General features: G+C 37.5%; 1 protein-coding gene across 3 annotated transcripts in view; it reads right to left on the bottom strand.

Moving 5' to 3' along the window:
* The window catches only part of BRF1 (BRF1 RNA polymerase III transcription initiation factor subunit), a 243,246-nt gene that overhangs the window by 143,833 nt on the left and 75,873 nt on the right, over nt 1-23,540 (bottom strand). For all 3 annotated transcript variants that reach the window (XM_065402496.1, XM_065402497.1, XM_065402498.1), the window contains 2 exons: nt 15,120-15,151; nt 353-425 (listed from right to left, as the gene is read on the bottom strand). In XM_065402496.1, coding sequence (XP_065258568.1) covers nt 353-425; nt 15,120-15,151 — 105 coding nt within the window. The remainder of the gene's footprint in view (nt 1-352; nt 426-15,119; nt 15,152-23,540) is intronic.

Genomic DNA, 23,540 nt, shown 5'->3' with positions numbered 1-23,540 from the left:
TGTCTTATTTGGTTGAACTGAAATATGACAGGTCTGTACAAGCTTGTAGATAAGCATCTCTCTCTCAAATCAGTCCATACTCTCATTAAGGCTTACACTATTCATATACTAAGAGGTAGAGAATGACATATTTAACTGGAAAAGAAAATAGTGTCAAGCTTACGTGCATTCAACAGCATTTGTGTTCTCTATTTTAAGATGACTTCTGCCTCTGTTAGTCAAATTTTATCCCTAGACTACTCTGAATTTCATTTTAATACTGTACTGTGCAAATTTTTTGCCTTCTAAGAGCAATCGTGAAACTATGGTAAAGTATACCCAAGTACTGAAAGCCAACTCTTAAAAAAAATACCTATAGCTGGAGCATTTATGCAGAGCTCTCTGGCCAGCAGAAGGAAAGTTTTTCCCAGCACATAGACATTCACCTATTAAAGACAGAAAACATTATTTGAGTCTTAAACAGCAAACATTAAAAAAGTACTCCATTATACAGAGATGAAAATCCACCTCTGAAACATCAAGCAAATTGCTTTTGTTAAAAAAAAAAAAATCACCCAGATATTTTAAAGTGAAAGTAATCATTTGATGCAATCAGATTTATAAATCATGGAGATAAGCGAAATTCTCATTAAAAGATATATGAAAAGTTAAAGCTGTGACACAAGCCAAAACAGAAAACATTAAAAACACTGCACTACTTTGCAACAGGTTGCCTGTTATGCTTTTCAGCGGGCCCCATTTTGTCCTGGAGTACTTGGACAATTCCCAGTTTGTAGCTCAAAACCTTGAAGTTTTATGTATTCATACATTATTGTTACATTAAACTATAACTGCAGTGGCACTCTCTTCACATAACAAAACCTGCAAGTTAATACAATTTTAGCTTTGTTTAATCATGTAAAGTCGTATAATTAGAATTACAAGCACGAACAAAACTACTTTTCCACCCAGGGAGGGAGTGGCACACAGTGCTCCAAGGATTTTTGCCTTCCCTCATTTTTCAGTTACTATTCTCAGTTCAACATATTGTTTTTTTTAAACCTATAAAGCTCTCAGTGATTAGGAGACCTGGTTACCAGAAAGACTGCCTCTCTCACAGTGATTAAACTGCCACAGTTGAGCTCAACAAAGGTGCGCGAGCTGAGGCTCCCTTAATATAAATGAGGGGGAACTGCTAGCGTGGCATTTTATGTGAAGGGTTCTCAGTTTTGGAACAGACACCCCAGCCCGAGTCCACCAGACCTCAAATTTGTTGACTTTCCATGCACTGTAAAGCTCATCTTTTTTCCCTTCTTCTCTAAGGCCACTGAGGAGACTGTAGGCTCAGGAGATATTTATGGGCAGCCCTTTGTTTATATTCCTATAATGATTTTTAATTTATGGACTAGGCACTTAGTCGTATTCCAAAAGTTTGAAGAAATGAAATAAAATAATGTATTAAGTCGTGCCTTTCTGGCCTTAGGAGAGGGCTGGATGTTGCTATGTTTCAGTTCCAAATTGACTGTGGGTGTTCCTACATGAGCACGCTGCGGCCCCAAGGCATAAATACAGGTCAAAGTTAAGAGACTCAAACTCAGACCTCTGACACGATACTGAAAAAACCAGTCCCTTTTTAAAATTTAAGTAGTCTATGTTTTAGTGGTTTTATGCAGCAGAAGTGTCCCTCCTCCATGCAAAGTGAAGCTGGTTAGTAGAGAGCGAAGTATACACCTGGGCTATTGAAACACATCGAACAAGCTTACGGAAAGCATGAGGAGGATGCAGGCCTCCTGTTAATAAAGATACTCATTCTGCATCAAAAGCTATTTAAAAAAAAAAAAAAAAAGTCATCCAATTTGAAGTGAACTTTCTTCATCAAAGTATTTTCACGTAGTCTTCTCCCCTTGTTCAGGATGAGGAAGTGATAGGAGATTTTTCTGTACTTTAATTTTGATTTTTTTTTTTAATTTAAAACTATTACAAGAATCTCCAAGGCTGTCAGTCATCTTCAAAGAGATCATTCAATCTATCACTCAAATGTAGATGGGTACTATTTCACTTAGTATATTTAGTGGAATGTGTTGAATCTTTCTCTTACACAACCTCCATATATGACCAACAGTGAGACAGGACTAGCAGGTAGATAACTGTAGTGTTATCTGTAGGGCAATAGAGAAAGGATGGTACAACTTAACCCCAGAGAGGAAGTGACCAAAATTGAAATGTGTCCCCTGAATCAAGATTAGGCTTGATGGGTATCAAGGTACAAAAATATATATAGATACTCAATATCTAGCATTTCCTGTAGAATTTGACACGGCATGGTTTATTTCTTTTTTGTGAGCTATGAAGATAGAACAAGTTTTACTAAAGCAAAACTATACAATGTTTCCAAGGGGGTCTCGCTTCCATTGATTTCGGTTCTCTCAATGCACTGCAGTTTGTTTTGACAAACTACTAAGAAGATTTAAGAGGTTTTTTCCACATTGTAGTTTGAGCCTCTTAGTTGGCCGACCTGGGATTATAAATCTTAAACCTCATCATTTAGAAATCTGACCCGCAAGAAGGATTTATTATACAAGTCAATAAAGTTACTCCATTAGAGCCAACCACATATCATTTTTCCATCCCAGGCCTCACTGACTCACCCAGTTCTTTCATTTAGTCTAGAAAAATACAAACCAACAGATGAAAATATTATTCTCCCGTGTTTTTTCTTCTTTTTGGCAGAAGGCTCAAATACCTCCTTCTTGTCCCCATCTGACCATATAATTGCAGACAATACAATTAACACTCCTCCCCAGCTAATTTTCCATAAAAACATCAATTACAGAGTAAATAAGTACCAATAGGCATAAAGACACAGTTTCCCATGGTGAAGTCCTAATAGTCAAGGGTTGCAGGGTGGGGGGTCACATTAAGTTTTCAGCAGAGCCAAAAGCAACAAAGAGTCCTGTGGCACCTTATAGACTAACCGATGTATTGGAGCATAAGCAGAGCCAAGTGCATAGTCAAATTGCCGTAGCACTGATTCTATCATCCATTCCTGGGTCTAGCTAAAGTCTCCAGATCTAGGACCTACCTGAAACAAATCTAAATCTAACCTGCTTCTTACTTCACCCACATCACGTACAGTATAATGACTGATCTCAAGGTGCAGAAAGCTTGTCCACACAAAACACTTACTAAACTCAAAGTAGAAATTGTACTTCAGGGAATTTCTGCTCTAAGATCCTAAGTGCAATCGCTTGCAGTGTTTGGTTACCATTGATTCAGAGAGGAAGTCAGAAAGCACGTATGCTATCCAGTGGATTGTGTGATATTCGGTTTTTTTCACAGCGCTCATACATTTTTAATGCTAGTGTAAAAGTCACAGAAAGAATGAGCAATAAAAAAATTGCTCTCTCTCTCTTGGCAAGCCAGTACAGATACTTTCGGAATGATCAAATATTCACAGGTACGGGAGCATTTGTTCCTTTATATATATTGGAAATTAAAGAGCCCACAAGGCTAACCCAGCAATCAATAAAAGATATGTCATTTAAGGACCTCTGGTAGTGATAATTTAAGAGGGCTCTTCCACATTTTTTAATCTCTATTATTAATCCAAGGTGGTGATATTACAGCTGAAATAATTTTTAAAATCTAGTTTCACATTCACCATTTGCATTTATTTATAATTTTTAGATTTCACTCAACTTAGAAAATTAAAACAATTCATTTACAGGTGTGTTTCACTTTCTGGTTCTCCTGCACTAGTAAAAATTTTTGTAAGGGTCTACAACCTTACCGGGAAATGTTTAAATCCCTTTTCTCCAATCCCCACTCTAGGTAAATTCCCCAAGTTTAGAAACTATAATAGCATTTGTATGTCTAAACCCCTTATTTTACAAGCATCTTAATTATGGTAATAGAAAAAGATTATCCATTAAAAAAAGATGCATCTAGTGTGGGTTTCAATGGTCTTGTTGTACTGCTCCCATTTGTCAGACAGCTTTAAGGCTGAACATTCCAAATCTAACTGATATGGTCCCACTCCCTCTTTCAAAATCCAGGGATCGAACTGGAAAAAAATAAATGGTATTCTCCTAAATTCTGCCCACTCAAAGACCCCAAACAAGATGCCATTCACAGTAGATTGTGCAGAGCTTCACAAAATGATTGTTCATGTTTGTATGCTTTGATCAGCCATAAAATAGCTGTTTAAATTATCATTAGGCTTCAGAGTCACTGTCCCAGTCAGATGAGCAGCAGCACCTAATCCCTCTCTCAGAGATGTTGTTTCAGGGCATCTGCAGACTTAAGACATCACTGCAACAGTTCACATTCAGTTCACATTTACAAGGTTCTCTTTACAACCATACAGACCAGACTCTACATTTTTAAAAAGTGAAATCATAGATTCTACAGTACAAAAAAAGGCATCTTTCAGATAAAAACTATCTGCTTGCCAAGCCTCTATGAACTAATCCTTTTGATCCTTGTTTTCTTAACAAGGATCATATCTTATCAAGATGTTCTTCCTTATCAACAACCTGTTGAATTATTCCTTACAATATGGTATTTGCATATGCCCACTCTGCTGTAGCTAGATGGCCTCCAAAGATTTAGTTTCACCTTTGTAGGGGATCCTCCTACCTGTGGAAGGTCTAGTTAAATATACTCTACATTTCAGATTCTATACTTCTCCAAAGGTGTGGACTTAATCAGTTCTCATTCTTCAGACCTCAGATGTTTTAAGGTGACCCCTCCATAGGAGAAAGGAAACCTTCTCACCCTTCAATTTTCTTTTCATTATTTCCTTTTTTCACATCATGTCTGAATGTCCACGTTCATAACAGTCCACATATATACTTCAGCTTTTGTGGACAAGAACAGTGGTCTACTTACCACTGACAAGTGAGTTGAACAGGTCATCAATCTAAAGCATGCTACAGTTTGAAAAATCTCCACAGAAAGATATTTGTAATCTGAAATTCACAAGGTTGTTAGATTCACTCCACCCCCTTGAAGATGATAACAGCTGACCAGAATGCCTAAGACAAAAGGTGCCTAATCTTTGATCCAATAAATTAGATAAATGTATTTAACAATGGTTAATTTCCAGAGAGGCTCGTCAAGATCAACATAGGACAATCCAGTGAAATATTGAGTATACTGACAGTGGCCTAGGTTACCTTCTTTTCAGAAGGACCAAGAACTGGACGGTCAGAATTCAAAGCATCTATGGATGCTTGCCTAAATAACAAAGGAAGCATGAAAAGCAAATGACTATTTAAGGACAATGTCTATTGTTTGGGGAAGATGTACCTGAAGTTATTTGGTTCATTACTATTAACATTTATTGTACAGTGGGGCCTAAAGACCACATCCAGGATGTCTAAATTAAATAGATCAATACACAAATAGGTACTGAGGTAATGGAAGCAAATTCAGTCAACCTGGACATGTCATGAAATGAGTAAAAAGTATTACTATAGGAAGCCAGCAACTAAATATTCTCTCCAAAGGTTTCAAGACTTAATATTAAATGTTTTGTTATCCAGATCAGTAGGCTGAAGCTTTTCATTCTTTGGACCATCACAGCCAGAATACTGTATTTAACCCAAGAAGAAAAAAGATCCACAAGATCACAATCTTACACCAATGAAAGCTTGCTAGTTTCTGATTCAAAGAATGACAGACATGAATCCACTTCTCTTTCAATCAGTCAAATCAAAATTCACTTAATGAAGTGCCTTTTTTTCATCTTGTGCTGAAAAGCACTTCCTCAATCTAGGTCCTCAAAAGGAAGAATCTACTTCTGGGTAATTCTGTTTGCTGTATTACTATTATTCTCCCGTCCTACAACAAAACCGTATGGTAAGACATATAATGCCACCTAAGCAAGGAGATAAAAAAATAATCATTTAAGGCCTGTATAAAGGAATCAGCCAGTCCACTTTTATATAAGTAAACAAACTTCTAGAGGAAATAGTAAGTAGTAATAAAGATCCACATAAGAAGGAAAATATCACTTTAGAGAACAATCTTCAGAGAAAGGAACAAGATTTTTTTTTGAAGGTGGAAGCAGAAGACTGCAACAAACAGAATTACCAGTTACTGTACTAGTTTTCCCTTCTTGTATATACTCTTTCCCCATCTGACAACGTATCTGTACAGTAGGCAGTAACACACAGAGGAGACTTATATAATGAGAAGCACCAATATAGCCATATTAAAGAGGAGATTTTCACTACATAAAATCAGAGATCAAAGGTAAGGCAGAGAATTGCCAATACCTACTCCGTCTGAAGACTGTTGCAACCACATCTCAAGATCATGATGCTACAGTATAAAAGAGGGGGACCCAGGAACAGACTGGCATTTCCCATGATTAAAGGGACAGCCTTTTGACACATTGTGAGATCAGAAATCTAGCTGAGTAGTTCTCTCTGGATGAAAGGGAGGAGAGGATCCTGAAACTTATGGGCAAACCCAAACTGTACAAAACGTTAGGTCAAAGCTAGACAAGTTTCTCAACCCTTTAAACAGCTAGACAATGTAATCTAGATGGGAACAATGGAAAAGGAAACAAAAGCCAGCAAGGCTACCTCAAAAGAAAACTGTACTTGCAAACAAAACAAGAAGAGAACCAAAATTCACTAAGTGAAAATACAAGCAGAGAAGATTCCCAATCAAAGACCCCTGACTTATCCACTTTACCAGTTAATGAATATGTAACCCTGTTGCTGGTTGATCAAGTGATTAAAGAGGAGGAGAAAGAATAGCCTCACTCTAGAAGAAGAGCTGGTCAGAACGTTTGCGATTAAACATTTTAGTGTCAAAATATGCTGTTCTGTCAAAGCGAAAACATGTTGCGGAGATACATAGATTTTTATGAAGTTGTGGAAAGGAAGCCTTTCAGTTGGATTCTGGTCACAGAAGATCCCAGCCTGAATTGAAAATGTGACCTCTCTCATCTGAAAACAGATATTTAGACAATTCCACTTAGCAAAAATGATCAATAGGTTTTGTTCCAATGCAAAACAAAACACAAATGTCAAATGTCTGAAAGTTGTTCTGAAATGGAATTGTTATTCTCCATCCAGCTCTGCTTAGTAAGCAAAGAAAGAAAACAGCCCGAGTTCTCCAGCTACGTACGAGTACATGCCACAGGGGGCAGTTGTGGCTCCCAGTTCCTGGGTTGCCCAGCTTCGGAAGAAGTTAAAGTAGATCCCTCCAGCTATAACTTACTTACACCACCAGCATGAGGTCTGTAACAGATCTTATGCCAGAGGAAGGTACACTACTAAAAGTGCAGTTTCTTTGATTTTTAAGTGAAGTGGCACCATATCCACTGGTAGTCCTATAAAGGCATCAGAAGGCATTGTGTCCTTATGGGCAAGCAGTACAACCCTTTGTGCTAAGAACTTGGACTTCAAAAAGCAGATGGTGTAGTCATATCATATGATGATGATAACACTCGTTCCATTCCACTAGTATCTCAGGAGGATATTAAACAGCAGCTACTAAAGTTGGGCATTTTTAAAATCAGCAGGTCCAGATAACTTGCATCCAAGAAGCTGGCTGAAGAGCTCGCTAGACCATGAATGTTGAATTTTAATAAGTCTTGGACCACTGGGGAAGTTCAAGAAGACTGGAAGAGAGATAATGTTGTACCAATATTTAAAAAGAGCAAAGAGGATGACCTGGATAATTATAGGCCTGTCAGTCTGACATCAATCCCAGGCAAGATAATGGAGCAGCTGATATGGGACTCGATTAATAAAGAATTAAAGAAAGGTAATTACTAATGCCAATCAACATGGATTTATGGAAAATAGATCCTGTACAACTAACTTGATATCTTTTTTTAAATGAGATTACAAATTCGGTTGATAAAGATTATAGTGTTATAATATGCTTAGATTTCTGTACAGCGTACATCATCTTGATCAAAAAAACCTAGAATGATATTAAGTTAACCATATTTTAATTTTAATCCATATTAAATGGATTAAAAACTGGATAACTCATAGGCTCAAAATGTAAATGTAACAGGGAAATATCATTAAGGGGCTAGGTTTCTAGTGGGATCCCACACCAATTGGTTCTTGGTCCTATGCTATTTAACCTTTTTATCAATGGACTGAAGAAAACATAAAACCATCATAGATAAAGTTTAGACGTGACACAAATTGAGGGAATGGTACATAATCAGGGTGACAGGTCACTGATACAGAGCGATCTGGATGGCTTGGTAAGTTGGGTGCAGGATAGCAGAGAATGCAGGCCATACGTACAGGATGGGAGACGCTATCCTGGGAAGCAGTGAATCTGTAAAAGATTGGGGGAGGGGAGTTACATAATCACAGTGCTCACTGCAACACTATGGCCAAAAGTAGAAGTTATTTTACCTCTGTATTTGGCACTGATGTGACCACTTCTGGAATGCTGTGTCCAGTTCAGGTGTCCACAATTTTAAAAAAGCTGCTGATAAATGGGAGAGGGTTCAGAGAAGAGCAACGAGAATGATTAAAGGAGAAGAAAACATACCTTATCATGATAAACTCAAGATGATCAATCTATTTAGCTTAATACAAAGAAGGTTAAGGGGTGATTTGATTACAGTCTATTAGTACCTACATGGGGGGAAAAATACTCGATAATGGGCTCTTCAGTCTGCCACAGAAAGGTATAACGTGATCCACTGGCTGGAAGTTGAAGATAGACAAATTCACATTGGAAATAAGGTATAAATTTTTAAGTGAGTATAATTAACTATTGGAACATCACTGGCAATTTTTAAATCAAGATGTGGATGTTTTTCTGAAAGATCTGCTCTAGGAATTATTTGGGGGAAGTTCTATGGCCTGTGTTATACAGGAGGTCAGACTAGATGATCACAATGATCCCTTCTGGCCTTGGAATCTATGAATCTGTGGTTTCCCAAAGAACAAAAAGTGATCTACGAGCCCCAAACTTACATCCACATAGCCTTTCAAAAGGGTGAACCCAAGAGAGAGAATGGGCAACAGTTTAGGGAGGCAGAGCTGAGTCAGGGAAAAACTCATCCACCTTCAAAAAGACATAGGTCCAGAGCCAGGGACTGAAGCTTGAAAGGATGCAACAATCTACAGCCCTCTCCCACAAAATGGAATGTAATCACAGGCTTTGCAGGCCTCAAAGCAGAACTATCTTCTGCTTCCCTCCCTTCCTCCACCCCCACCTTAATATCTTCACTGTTCCCATGTGCTTTTGTTTTTCCTCTTGGATCTTATCTTCCAAGAAGGATCTAGAGAAGAAGAAAAAATGATGAAATAAGTTACATTAAGGGGATGGAAGAATGAGGCTGCACTTTATGCTCCCTGTTGAAAAAACAAAAGATTAACGTAGAAGTGGATGGGGCTCCTTCCTTGACTTTTGGTTGATGTAATTTATCTTCTCTTTTCCTAGTAGTCAGAGGCATAATGGTTACTTTATTGATTTCTGTCGGATGAAGAGATGGACAATGATAGATATATTAAATAGATGGATGGATGGATGGACTGCCCATCCTAAAGTATTAAGTAATTTACTCAATAACTTATATGAAGAACACTCTAAGATATTTTGCTTGGCAACATTCTTCAGAGAGAATCCAGACGCCATTCCACCTGCAGGAATTCCACAGGTCCATTGTACCACTAGGAATTATCAGAGAAAACTCAAGAAAATTCTATGGGAGCATCCAAGATGCCATCCACTTAAGATCTGCCACTGGCATGTCCTCAAGAGCTGGTCCAATGGTTTTATAAAAGAAATTAATATAGTTCATAAGGTCTTGCAATAACTCATTTTTGAGCCTTTCAATTTGTTGTTTTCTTTGATGCACAAAAACAGCAATTTTGTTTCATCAAGAAAAACTGACTTACCTTTTTTACAAGATCAGTATATACAATCTAAAAAATGGCTTAACTATACAGGTTGACACTTTCTGCCTTGGGAATGTAATAAATGAAATTCTCATACTTAAATGTCAGTGTCTCAATACTTGGGAATTTTAGCAAAGGTGTCCTTTGAAAGGAAAAAACTTCAAAGCCATGGCAAAGTACATGAATTTCCCTTTTTTCCCTGGATACAGTTTATCCATCTTGGACTAAAGAGGCTGATCTCAGATAGGTTGTAAAGACAGCTTCTATCTACTAGGAAATGTGGGGCGTCAACCTGCCTTTTGGGAGGTCAATGAGAGTTTTGCCATTGACTTCTGTGAGAGTGAGAACAGGCTCTTAGCTTCGGCACATTCTTCTGCACCAACCAAGGAATTTTTTCATACACTTGTTGATTTTATTTTAATCCAGTAAGTAGTATGACCCAAGTTAAAAATGTTTAATTTTTAAAAAATAAGTTCCAAAAATAATCAAAACAGGAGAGGAATCAAGTAGTTGTATATACTTTTGTGTAACAGATCTGTTGTTTCAACTAAACACAGGGAACCTAGAAGTTGGTATACATTAGAAATCAACATAAGAATGTCCATACTGGGTCAGACCAATGGTCCATCTAGCCCAGCATCCTGTCTTCTGACAGTAGCCAATGGCAGGTGCTTCAGAGGGAATGAACAGAACAGGCAATCATCAAGTGACCCACCTCTGTCATCCACTCCCAGCTTCTGGCAATCAGAGGCTAGGGACATCCAGAACATGAAGTTGCATCCCTGACCATCCTGGCTAATAGCTACAGATGGACCTATCTTCCAAGAACATATTTAATTCTTTTTTGAACCCCATTATAGTTTTAGTTTTCACAGTATCCCCTAGCAACAAGTTCTACAGACAGACTGTATGCTGTGTGAAGTACTTCCTTATGTTTCTTTTAAATCTGCTGCCTATTAATTTCATTGGGTGACCCCAGGTTCTTATTGTGTGAAGAGGTAAACAACACTTCAGTATTCACTTTCTTCACCTATTCATGGTTTTATAGACCTCTCATATATTCCCCCCTCAGTTGTCTCTTTTCCAAGCTGAAAAGTCCCAGTCTTTTTAATCTTTCCTCATATGAAAGCTGTTCCATACCCCTAATAATTTTTGTTGCCCTTCTCTGTACCTTTTTCAATTCTTATACATCTTTTTTAAGATGGAGCAGCCAGTACTGCACGCAGTGTTCATGGTATGGGTGCACCATGGATTTATATAGTGGCATTATGATATTTTCTATCTTATTATCTAGCCCTTTCCTAATGGTTCCTAACATTCTCTTAGCTTTTTTGATTGCTGCAGCACATTGAGCAGATGTTTTCAGTGAACTATCCACAATGACTACAAGCTCTCTTTCTTGAGTGGTAAGAGCTAATTTAGATGCAATCATGTTGTATGTATAGTGGGGATTATGATTTCCAATGTGCATTACTTTGCATTTATCAACACTGAATTTCATCTGTCATTTTGTTGCCAATCACCTAGTTTTGTGAGATCCCTTGCTGACTGTTCACAGTCTATTTTGAGTAATTTTGTATTGTCTGCAAACTTTGCCACCTCACTGTTTACCCCTTTTTCCAGATCATTTATGAATATGTTAAATAGCACTGGTCTCAGTACATATCCCTGGGGGACACCACAATTTACCTCTCTCCATTCTGAAAAAGTACCATTTATTCCTACCCTTTGTTTCCTGTCTTTTAACAAGGGCTGCCAAATGATTTAAAAACATAATTGCAATTAATCACGAGATTAAAAAATAGTCGCGATTACTCACAGTTTTAATCACACAGTTAATAACAGAATACCAATTGAAATGTATTATAAATATTTTTGGATGTCTTTCTACATTTTCAAATATATTGATTTCAATTACAACACAGAATACAAAGTGTACAGCGCTCACCTTACATTATTTTTGATTACAAATATTTATACTGTAAAAAAGATAAACAAAAGAAATAGTATTTTTCAATTCACCTCATACTGTAATATGTAACACTGTACTGTAGTGCAATATCTTTATCATGAAAGTGCAACTTACAAATGTAGAAGGTTTTTTAACTGCACTCATAAACAAGACAATGTAAAACTTTAGAGCCTATAAGTCGGAGCATGAAGGGGTATACAAATTTTTAGCATATCTGGCACATAAATACCTTGCAATGCCAGCTACAACAGTACTATGAGAACGCCTGTTCTCACTTTCCGGTGACATTGTAAATAAGAAGCGGACAGCATTATCACCCGTAAATGAAAAACTTGTTTGTCTTAACAACTGGCTGAACAAGAAGTAGGGCTGAGTGGACTTGTAGGAGGTGAATTGAAAAATACTATTACTTTTGTTTATCTTTTTACAGTGCAAATATTTGTAATAAATATAAATTGAGCCCTGTACACTTTGTAATCTGCGTTGTAATTGAAATCAATATATATGAAAATGTAGAAAAACATCAAAATATATTTAAAATAAATTTAAATTGGTATTCTATTATTAACAGTATTAAAACTGTGATTAATTATAACTTCTTTTAAAATCTAGTTCATTTGTTTTGCGTTAATCGCAAGCAGTAGCTGCGAGTGACAGCCGTACTTTTAACCAGTTACTGATCCATGGAAGGACCCTTCCCTCTTATCCCATGACTGCTTACTTTAAGAGCCTTTGGTGAGGGACCTTGTCAAAGGCTTTTTGAAAGTCCAAGTACATGTTTGTTGGTCCCCTCAAAGAATTCTAACAGATTGATGAGTTATGATTTCCCTTTACAAAAGCAGTGTTGACTCTTCCCCAACAAATCGTGTTCATCTATATGACTGATAATTCTGTTCTTTACTATAGTTTCAACCAATTTGCCTGGTACTGAAGTTAGACTTACTGGCCTGTAATTGCCAGGATCGCCCCTTGAGCCTTTTTAAAAATATGTATCAGGTTAGCTATCCTCCAGTCATCTGGTACAGAACCTAATTTAAGTGATAGGTTACATACCATAGTTGTTAGTTCTGCAATTTCATATTTGAATTCCTTCAGAACTCTTGGGTGAATACCATCTGGTCCTGGTGACTTAAATTGATAAATTAAATAGTGTTCCAAAACCTCCTCTACTGACATCTCAATCTGGGACAGTTCCTCAGATTTGTCATCTAAAAAGAACGGCTCAGATGTGGGAACCTCCCTCACATCTTCTGCAGTGAAGACCAATGCATAGAATTCATTTTGCTTCTCCGCAATGGCCTTATCTTCCTTGAGTGCTCCTTTCGCACCGTGATCATCCAGTGGCCCCACGGCTTGTTTGGCAGGCTTCCTGCTTCCGATGTACTTAAATTTTTTGCTGTTAGCTTTTGAGTCTTTGGCTAGTTGCTCTTCAGATTCTTTTTTGGTTTGTCTAATTCTACACTTGACTTGCCAGATTTTATGCTCTTTTCTATTTTTCTCCGTAGGATTTAACTTCCAATTTAAGGATGCCTTTTTGCCTCTAACTGCTTTTTTTACTTTGTTGTTTAGCCATGGTGGCACTTTTTTGGTTCTCTTACTGTGTTTTTTTAATTTGGGGTATACATTTAAATTGAGCCTCTATTGTGGTGTTTTTTAAAAGTTTCCATGCAACTTGCAGGCATTTCAGTTTTGTGACAGTACCTTTTCATTTCCGTTTAACTAGCTTCCTCATTTTTGTGTGGTTCCCATTTCTTTAGTTAAATGCCACTGTGATGGGCTATTTTGATATTCCCCCCACCCACCCCATAAGGCTGATACATTTATTTATAGCATGGTCATTATAACCGAGAGATTCAGTTATACTCACCCCTTGGACCACATTCTGTGTATCATTTAGGACTAAATCAAGAATTGCTTCTCCCCTTGTGGGTCCCATGACTAGCTGCTCCAAGAAGCAGTCATTTATGAGGTGTTGAAACTTTAACTCGGCATCTCATCCTGAGGTGACGTACTCAGTCAATACAGCGATAGTTGAAACCCCCCATTATTACTGAGTTTTCTATTTTCATAGCCTCTCTAATCTCCCTGAACATTTCACAATCACCATCACCATCCTGGTGGTTGGCAGTATATTCCTACTGCTATAAATCCATTCTGTTGTAGTTACGAGTTCAAGGTACTAACTGCTACATCTTCTTCCCAAAAATGACTTATCTCCAACCCTCAGTTGTTTCTGGATCAGCTGTATCTTCAGCTTCCCCAATGAATGGCTTGAAGTCCTCAAATGTCCCTTCTTCCTCCTTTTTCTCATTAGATTATATAGAAACAAAATCTGGAAACAAATCTGCTCTACTGCCGTTAGAAAGCCAACCCTGTTCTATTTGCTGCATCTTTTGCAGATACAATACAATTTGTTCCATGTTTCATCATCTTACCTCCCTTTCTATTTAGTAGTCATCTATATAAGAAATCACTAGATCTCTAGGTTTGAAATGAAATAAACCTCCCACTCCCCCCTCCTCCCCGCGCGCACACTCACTCTCTCTCTCTCTCTCGTTATAATTAAGCACACTTAACCCATTCAGTTTGTAGTAGATTAGAAGAATGTTCATTATTTTAAGAATTAAAGATTCATTAGATTATTATAATTCCATCAGATTCCTTTAAGCAATAAATAACCTTCAGAGGGATGCCATTTACAAAGACAGCTGCAAGGACAAAAATAAACTATACGATCCTACTTGTACTGTATGTAAAATAGATGTTTATGAGAGAGAGAGAGAGAGAGAGAGAGAGAGAGAGAGAGAGAGAGAGAGAATGAATGTGTACACACACACACATTCATTTAGAGCTCTATATCCACAAGTGCTTTAAGTACACACAACTCAAAATAGATTTTACAAAAATATCACAGTATTTTACAGATCCATTTATACAGTATTACTTAACAAAAGTTATTTCTGTCTTTACCAGCTGTTTTAAAAATGTGTGAAATCTGACCTTGTGCCACTGCAGTGACTTTGTGATCACTGAGGAAAGATTATACTAAACTGCTGATTTGTTATTTGTGAGGGTAAAAAAACCCAAGCACTTGATCTTTAATTTCACTGAATTACTCTGATTTACAAGCCCTATGATTTCCCTGCCCAGAATCTTTAAAGAAACAGATCATTAAGGTTTCCTAAACAGCACACATTAGTAGTTCTTTGCTTGTATTCATTTTTAAGGTTTAATATTTTAACAGAAGAGTTAAACAACAACAGATACAATACCTGAAGAAGGTCACTGAGGTCAAGTAACATGTCTGTGAAAAAGTCAAGGAATATAAATGCATGTAAAATTTGATAATTTGTTTAGCAACTTTGTAAAAGGAGAAATAAAATCATTTACATCTGGCAGTCCAGGAATATGGATTAAGTAGTCTGATCCCGCATTCCTGCTAAAGAATCACATTGGTTTCAGTTCCTGAGTAAGCCCTACCTACTCTCACTATGGGACACAAGGTGCCATTACAAACAAAGTTTATATGTACGAGAAGTGTCTCTAAAAAAACCAAGGAATCCTTTGAGGAATGAGCTGACTACATATACTGTATATTGTATTCTGAAAATCATCAAGTGGTACAAAATAGAGACTTCATTTTTGAAAATCTAATTTGTCACTTTTTTCTATGCCAATTTAGGACCTGATCTCTCATTGTGCAGAAAAAGCCATGGGAAAGGATTAGGAAACTCTTCCAATTTCAGGGCATCTACACAGATGGGCAGCCCCTCTATGTTGTTGTATGAGCCCTCCCCCATAGGCAGAGCTCACTTAAGAGCCATGCTGCCATCAGTTCCTTGACTATACAGACCCTGCCTCCTCATCTCTGAGCAAGATACAAAATATGTAACAGGAAACGAATTAATTTTGCTGGAATGTATATCCACTCACTCAGTCTGCTTCCACCCTGACATGCCAGGAGGACTGAGGGTCTTCCAGGCATGGTGCAGGAAGAGAATGTCATGTTGACACCACTCTTCTCCCTCTAACAGTTTAGGGTCAGTACATCGGAATTTTCATTCCTTTCATCCTCACACCATACAGTGGAGGGGAGTTTGGGCCCAAAATGTTAGTTTGAAAATACTAGTTGTATTAAGAATGACTACAGCAACTTAATGATTGTAATTTATTTAAGAAAAAAACCACACAGAGAATAAAACAGAAAGCTACTAGAGAGCATTTACTGAAGATTTTACAGAAACTGTTGAGTAAATGTACAAATGTTTTCTATTCTTACAGTACTTAAATAAAAATGAAAGAAATAGTAGGGGCAAAAACAAAGATAAAACACTATTCACAACCACCAAAACAATAACCACAAGTCTACCAAAAACTCTATTTAATAACAGTTTCTTTATACAAATATTTTAAGAACTTTAAATTTCCTTTGATAATTTTAGGCAATTTCATCCTAACAAGTGCCAAATGTTGTGTCTGCTTTAAAGACTTCAAGACTTTGATGCTTTTACCAAGGCTGTTTTTTCCTTAATTACGTTTCTCTTTTAACTGAATAAGAGACTAAATATATCTTAGCTAGCTAGTTTTAGTTTAACTATTGTAAAAATGTTCTATTTTAGAGTAAACAAACAATTTAATAGAAAAAGCAACATGCATAACAAATCAATGACTATGGTAAAAACAACAATTGTAAATAAGCTCACTATAGTTCAGTACATTGTAGTAATGTAGGTTTTAGCCTGTTTTTATAAAGTATATTAAACTAATACTGAATATTAGAGACCCATGGGGGGTGAGGTCATATCTTTTATTGGCCAACTTCTGTTGGTGAGAAAGACAAGCTTCCGAGCTTACACAAAGCTCTTCTTCAGTACAGACATTTTTCTATATAACATCAGCTTTTTTTTGCCCCCCGGGGGGGGAGGAGGGAGAGAATTCTGGTAACGATCACTTTATGCATAAACATTTGTACCACTTACACCCAGCATATTAAAAAACTGTACAGACTCAACATTCCAAATTTGTTCTGCATGCATTTGCCAAATTCAATATAAAATTCTACACCTCTTATTGTGTTAATGTTCTTAGCACAAGCTAAGCTTCAATAATGTGGGAGAATAGTATGCCTGGGCATTCAATTAGCTAAGATCCCAGTAAGTCTCTGAACTAAAATCAGAAATTCACTATACAAAATACTCTCATATACAATTAGAAGTCAGCAAAATTCAAATCAGCCAAGAGACTGCTGACAGAAAAGACAGCTCTAATTTTTTGCAGTTTTTTTAGTGAAAGACAGAAGTCCAAGCAAAGCACTACTGAAATGTTCACAATTGGACTGGTGTCAGCAGGGAGAACATGAGAATGGCCATACTGGGTCAGACCAGAGGTCCATCAAGCCCAATATCCTGTCTTCGGACAGTGCCAGGTGCCCCAGAGGGAATGAACAGACCAGGTAATCATCAAGTGATCCATCCCCTGTTGCCCATTCCCAGCTTCTGGCAAACAGAGGCTAGGGACACCATTCCCGACCATCCTAGCTACTAGCCATGGATGGACCTATCCTCCATCAATCAAAAAAAGGAAAACTAAAAAAAATACTTGAAAAATGGAAGTGCAGAGAAGCCATAACCACTGACAACTCTTCAAACATAGCCAGACTAGCATTTTACTCTTTCTTTGCCCCGCCCACCCCCACTCAGTAGACACAGAGCTGGTTTTAAAAGTTTTGCTGCCAAAGTAATCTTCCTGAGTGGAAGCTGCCTATCAATCCAAATTGTATGGTGATTTTGTTTGCAAACAGGAAGTAGGAAGAGACTCCAAAACTTGATTTATTTGGGACACAAATGTTTCAGATCGAAGCTTTCAAAAGTGACACATGATTTTGAGTGCCTCAGTTACTGGGTGTCCAATTTGACACACCTTGGAGGGTCTAGTTGTCAAAGTGCTGAGCATCCATCCTCTGAAAGCCAGTCCCTTTATGGTGCCTCAGAAGTTGAATACCCCCAAAATTGAAGTACTTAAAATTACTAGCCATTCTTGATTATTTAGAGATAAAAGGCTAATGTACAAATACACTAAACCGCCTAGACTGCCTCTCCCCCTCAATTAATATATCTACTTATAACTTACTCTGGTTTAAGAGATTTTATTTTGAATGTAAAATAAAAAAAATTAATCACAAGTTTCATTACTTTAAAAAAAACTTGTCCATTACTAGAGAAAAATATTTAAAACACTGCATGCATTTAGAATACTTGATATATGTTGAGAAATTCACTTTCACTAGAGTGAGGCAATTTAGCACAATAATACAGCTGTTTTAATGCACTATCACTTTGCTCCTTGGTGAAGTTGGTTCAAGTGTTCACTGAAATTTAAGAAGAGATCACAGTAAAAAGGTAGAGTTTCTGGATCTCATATAAGTTAGCCTGCAGCAATCTCTCTCAGTGATTAGATGTGTGTTTGCCACAATGAAGGGAGAGGGAATGGGATATTTGAGTCATTCAGTTCCAATGGGTTGGCCTATGTTATGCATACTGTGAGAGCAATTATCGACAGGAAGTAGATGTAAAAACATGCTGTTGTTTTTAAGCTCATTTTTAGAGGGTGGAAAAGTTTGGGACTGTGAAATACAACTAAAAAAACAGATAATATGTTTTTAATAAACAATATAAATGTTTGCATCGTTAAAGCTGACAGAAAACAATAGCACTTTCATGTAAGTACAAAGCTAGCACATGAAAAAGTTCTCAATAGGAAAGAAAGCTGTTAATAGCAGGGATACTCATAAAATAGAAGATAACTAGTGCCCTACCAAATTCCCGGCCAAAACGCATCACGAACAATGAAATGTGGGGTCCCCCCATGAAATCTGGTCTTTTGTGTGCTTTTCCCCATACTATACCGATTTCACAGGGGAGACCAAAGTTTCTCAAATTGGGGGTCCTGACCCAAAAGCGGGTTGCAGCAGGGTCGCAAGGTTATTTTAGAGGGGATTGTGGTATTGCCACCCTTACTTCTGCGCTGCCTTCAGAGCTGGGCAGCCGGACAGCGCTGGCTATTGATTGGGTGCCCAGCTCTGAAGGCAATGCCCACCAGCAGCAGCGCAGAAGTAAGGGTGGCAATACCATACAGGTAACATTTAATGTTAGCTTTTACCAGGAAGCAAGACTGCCATTTGGCAAAGTTATTTATAGACACACAATCAGGAATGATCACAGAAAATCTATTTAAAGGAAGAACCACTAAACATAATGCAGTCCACACACACACAAAAATCCTAGTTAAAATGGTCTGACTAAATCTACAAAAGCCAGGAAACTTTCATGTAAATTATCTCATGCTATTGTATCTAAAGTCTTTTGCAGCACATTGCCCTCAGTGCTTATGCAACGTGAAAAATTAGGAACCGTATATGATGGTAAGAACAGAGTTAGCGGTTTGTTATTTGAATTTTCTGGATTTTGTAAGTTTTTCTCAAAACATTAAGTTTTTAATCATTTTTATTGGCATTTTTCTTTTTTTACACAGAACTGTATTTTTTAGTGTCAGATCCCTCAGTCGAGATTGCAACATATCTTACTGAAAGAATGAGGCATACCCTTAGAAAAGGGACTCACTCCTAAGGATGCATGGTTACAATTCACTCATTGAGAACACGAGATCAATAAATGTCAGGTAGTGACGGACTATCTTAGGTTCTTTGACAAGATGGGGAATATTTATTTTTACATACAGCAATAGCACAAATAGTTACATTAACGCTATAAAAATGTAAATATGAAATCATCTATCATGAAACACTTCGGCATTGTGTTAATGCAAAAAAAAAAGTTACACTGACTAGAAAAACTGGATGAAATGCAATAAACGAACAGAAAAATTGATGAAAACTAAACTGATTTCCCCCCCTCCCAAATTTCAGTCAACATAGAAGATTATTATTTATATTAAGTTAGTGCCAAGAGGCATTGTGATAGGCACCGTACAAGCACAGCGTGGAGACAGTCCCTACCTTAAGAGTTTCCAGTCTGAACAGGCATGACAGACCAAGGATGGGAGGGGATTAAGAAAGTCAGAGGTGAAATGACCTGCCACAGGTAATACAGCAATTTAGGGGCAGAGCTGGAACTAAAACCCAGATCCCTCAGCTTCCAGTTCAGGAACCTACCTACTAGACAATACTGCCTTCCAGTATTTTAGTGTAACCGGTGAATTTCTGGTTATGATTTGTTTGAATTAAAGCTCTGGTGCTTTACAAATTGTCAAATTTTAATTAGCTTTTAGTTAAAATTCACTGACAGCAATAATTGTCAAAATATACACATTCCCCCTCCCCCTTACACTAAACTACAGGATTACAAAAATGCAACTTAATCCAAACAATTCAAAATATTTTTTGGAAAATAACAGTTTCTTAAAGATTCAGCAAAGAGATTAGTCCTGACCCTGAAATTCTGGGAGGCAAGTTTTCAAATACAGCCTCCACGTTTGCAATTTTCCATATGCAAAAAGGAAGTCTGCGCACAGGGGTTGTCCTTGAGCATGAAAATCAACTTGATGTCTAACTACTCAACTTGTGAACATGAATATCATTTGCACAAAACCCTAACTGTATGTCTGTGTAGGCAAATGCCCATGAAAAACAGAACCTAATGGTTTTTAGTCTCTAGTTAAAATCCTTTATTTCATATGGTTATATGCTGAAATGCTTAACTATTAAAGGGCAAAAAGCACCATTACACAAACTCCTGTCTAGGTTAACCATTTAGCTGAAGTAATTCCACTGATCTCAACAGATTTGCTGCCAGCATTTTTTTCCTAAATATATAATGAACATAAGAAAGATAAGGCAGGAAACACATTTCCTGAACAACATCCCTAATGATCTGGCATGTCTTCTGCTGGTGATCCTTGTTCACAACACTGCATCCTTTGTTTCAGTAATTAACATTAAGTTAATAGAGTTAATTCAAAATTATACAAGCATTTAATTAGGCCCATTAAAAAGGAGACAAATTTCCAGTCTGCATTAATACACCAACCACCCAAATGTATGTGATGGGAATACACAAAACAACATACTAAAATTCAGACTTTACAAAGTTAATACTGTAAGCTTTTCTTAATCATCTTCACATTCATTCATCATTTAGGGTAAAATTTTCAAAGGACCCTAGTCCCATTTGCTTTCAATGAGACTTCAGTACTTTGAAAACAATACCCTTAGAGAGGAAGTCCTCAACAGAACAGAATCTAGAAGGCCTTACTCCTACTATCATGATAGTACAGACTATTTATATAACACAGTCAATTCATACTACTGTTTACAAAACAACGTAAAATATATTCCCTGTCCCAAAAAGCTTGTGTTTACCACAGATGAGAAAGTCCAACCAAAACAAAAGGCTGCAGTTCAGGGAAGGGAAAGAGGAAAAGTAATTGGTGAGAAAAAACAAGGAATTATTCCCAGGTCAGCTTTAAGGAGGGATATAAAAGAGGGGTTGGCAGACAAGTAGCGGGGCACTGTTCCACTCACAGGGAGCAGAAGTATGGAAGGAGTGAAGCCAAGGATGCAGGAGACACAAAAAGCAATACAGCATGAAGAGTGGGAGAAGTGTAAAGAGTGAGGGGGGAGGAGAAGGAAGGGAGTTCAAACTTGTAAGCAGGGATGAAATTATGCAGTCTTCAAGGCGAAGATAAAAAATTTGCAAATAATGGGCAAAGGACAAGAAATTAATGAAGAGATTCAAGAAAGTGGTGAGAAAGACATGTGAAGAGCCAGAAGAGCATTATAGCAGCAGAGTTCTCGATAGATTGGAGGAGAAAGAGGAAAAGGAAGTGAAGCAAAGAAGGGTCCCTTTCTCCCTGTACCCAAAGATTACACAAAAGTTGTGAGCCTGGGAAAAGGAAGAATGAGGGAGCTGTCAACAGTGGTAGAGAAGAAAGATGAGGAGGAAAGGTAAGAAGCTTGGGTTTGGAGGTTAATTATTTTGGGATGGCAGTGGGACATCTAACAGCAAGTGCTGGAAAGATGTTTGGAAATGGAAGGCAGAGAGGAGGGTGGGGAGAGGTCAGGCACAGAGACAGGTACCATCAGAGGTGGTTGCTGAAAACATGGGTCAAATGAGACTGGCAAGAGACTATACTGATCTATTAATAAACTCAAAATCTTTCCAAAACATTTAGATTTTAAAAAGGACAACACTGGAAGGTCCACATCAGTTAGATAATCTTCTACAGTCACTTATCCTACAGTGTCAGTTTTTTCTTCTAACGAGACAGTGTTTGATCAGGCTCACAGAAGAGAATCTTAAATGTTATATACATACCTTAGAGAGATACAGTGCAAAAGTTCTAAAAAAAAGAAATACTTATTTTGAAGCAATAATCCTGAATCCTTGTAAACTGATAACATGTTCCTTGTTTTAAACATGTAAATCATACCTGCCCAGTGGCTCATCAAAACAGTGTCCTGGTTTATTTTACTGTAAGTGCCCACATTTACTTCTACAAAATTACTGTTACTCTGATTAATAAAATACAAGACCAAAAATAATGTATAAATATAGAACTATTTTTTTCCATGCTAGAAGCCAAGTGTTACATCTTTATTACCTAACACACACACATGCTTTCTCTCTCTCTAAATATAATGCACTGGTATTATGTGCTCCTTAAAGAATAATGATCTCAACAGATACTCGTTTGGAGGAAAGTTTCTGTTGTTGGGTGGCTACACTGCTATATTTGCTCAGTAGTGTTTTAGTGCTATTAACTTGGAACTCAGTCTACACATATATGTACACAACATCAAACATATGTATGTGCATGTATTATCTATCTTCATAGAAATGTAGGCCTGGAAGGGACCTCTGAGGTCATCTAGACCAGCCCCCTGCACACCAAGACCATACCCGACAGGTGTTTGTCTAACTTGTTCTTTAAAACTTCCAATAAAGGGGATTCTACAACCTCCCTTAGTAACCTGTTCCAATGCTTAACTATCCTTACAGTTAGAAAGCTTTTCCTAATATCTAACCTCCCCTGCTGCAGATTAAGCCCAATTACTTCTTGTCCTACCTTCAGTGGACATGGAGAACAAGTGATCACCGTCCTCTTTATAACAGCCTTTAACATATCTGAAGATTTATCAGGTCCCCCTCAGTCGTCTTTTCTCAAGACTAAACATGCCCAGTTTTTTAACCTTTCCTCACAGGTCAGGTTTTCTAAATCTTATCATTTTGTTGATCTCCTCTGGACTCTACAATTTGACACATTTTTCCGAAAGCGTGGCACCCAAAACTGGACACAATTCTCCAGCGCAGGCCTCACCAGTCCCAAACAGAATAGAACAATTATCCCGAGTCGAAATACACCCCAGAATATTAGCCATTTTCACAACTACATCTCATTGTTAACTCATATTCAGTTTGTGACCCATTATAACCCCAGACCCTTTTCAGCAGTACTACTACATAGCCAGATGTTCCCTATTTTTAATTGTGCATTTGATTTTTTCCTTCCTAGTACTTTGCACTTGTTTTAGTGAATTTCATCTCGTTTATTCCAGACCATTTCTCTAATTTGTCAAGGTCCTTTGAATTCTAATCCCGTCCTCCAAAGTGCTAGCAAGCCCTTCCAGCTTGTTGTCATCTGCAAATATTATAAACATACTCTGCACTCCATTATCC

The sequence above is a fragment of the Emys orbicularis genome, chromosome 4, assembly GCF_028017835.1.
Source record: "Emys orbicularis isolate rEmyOrb1 chromosome 4, rEmyOrb1.hap1, whole genome shotgun sequence".
Lineage (NCBI taxonomy): Eukaryota > Metazoa > Chordata > Testudines > Emydidae > Emys > Emys orbicularis.
Note: the sequence above shows the minus strand (reverse complement) of the source record. Positions and strands in the feature narration are given on the sequence as shown.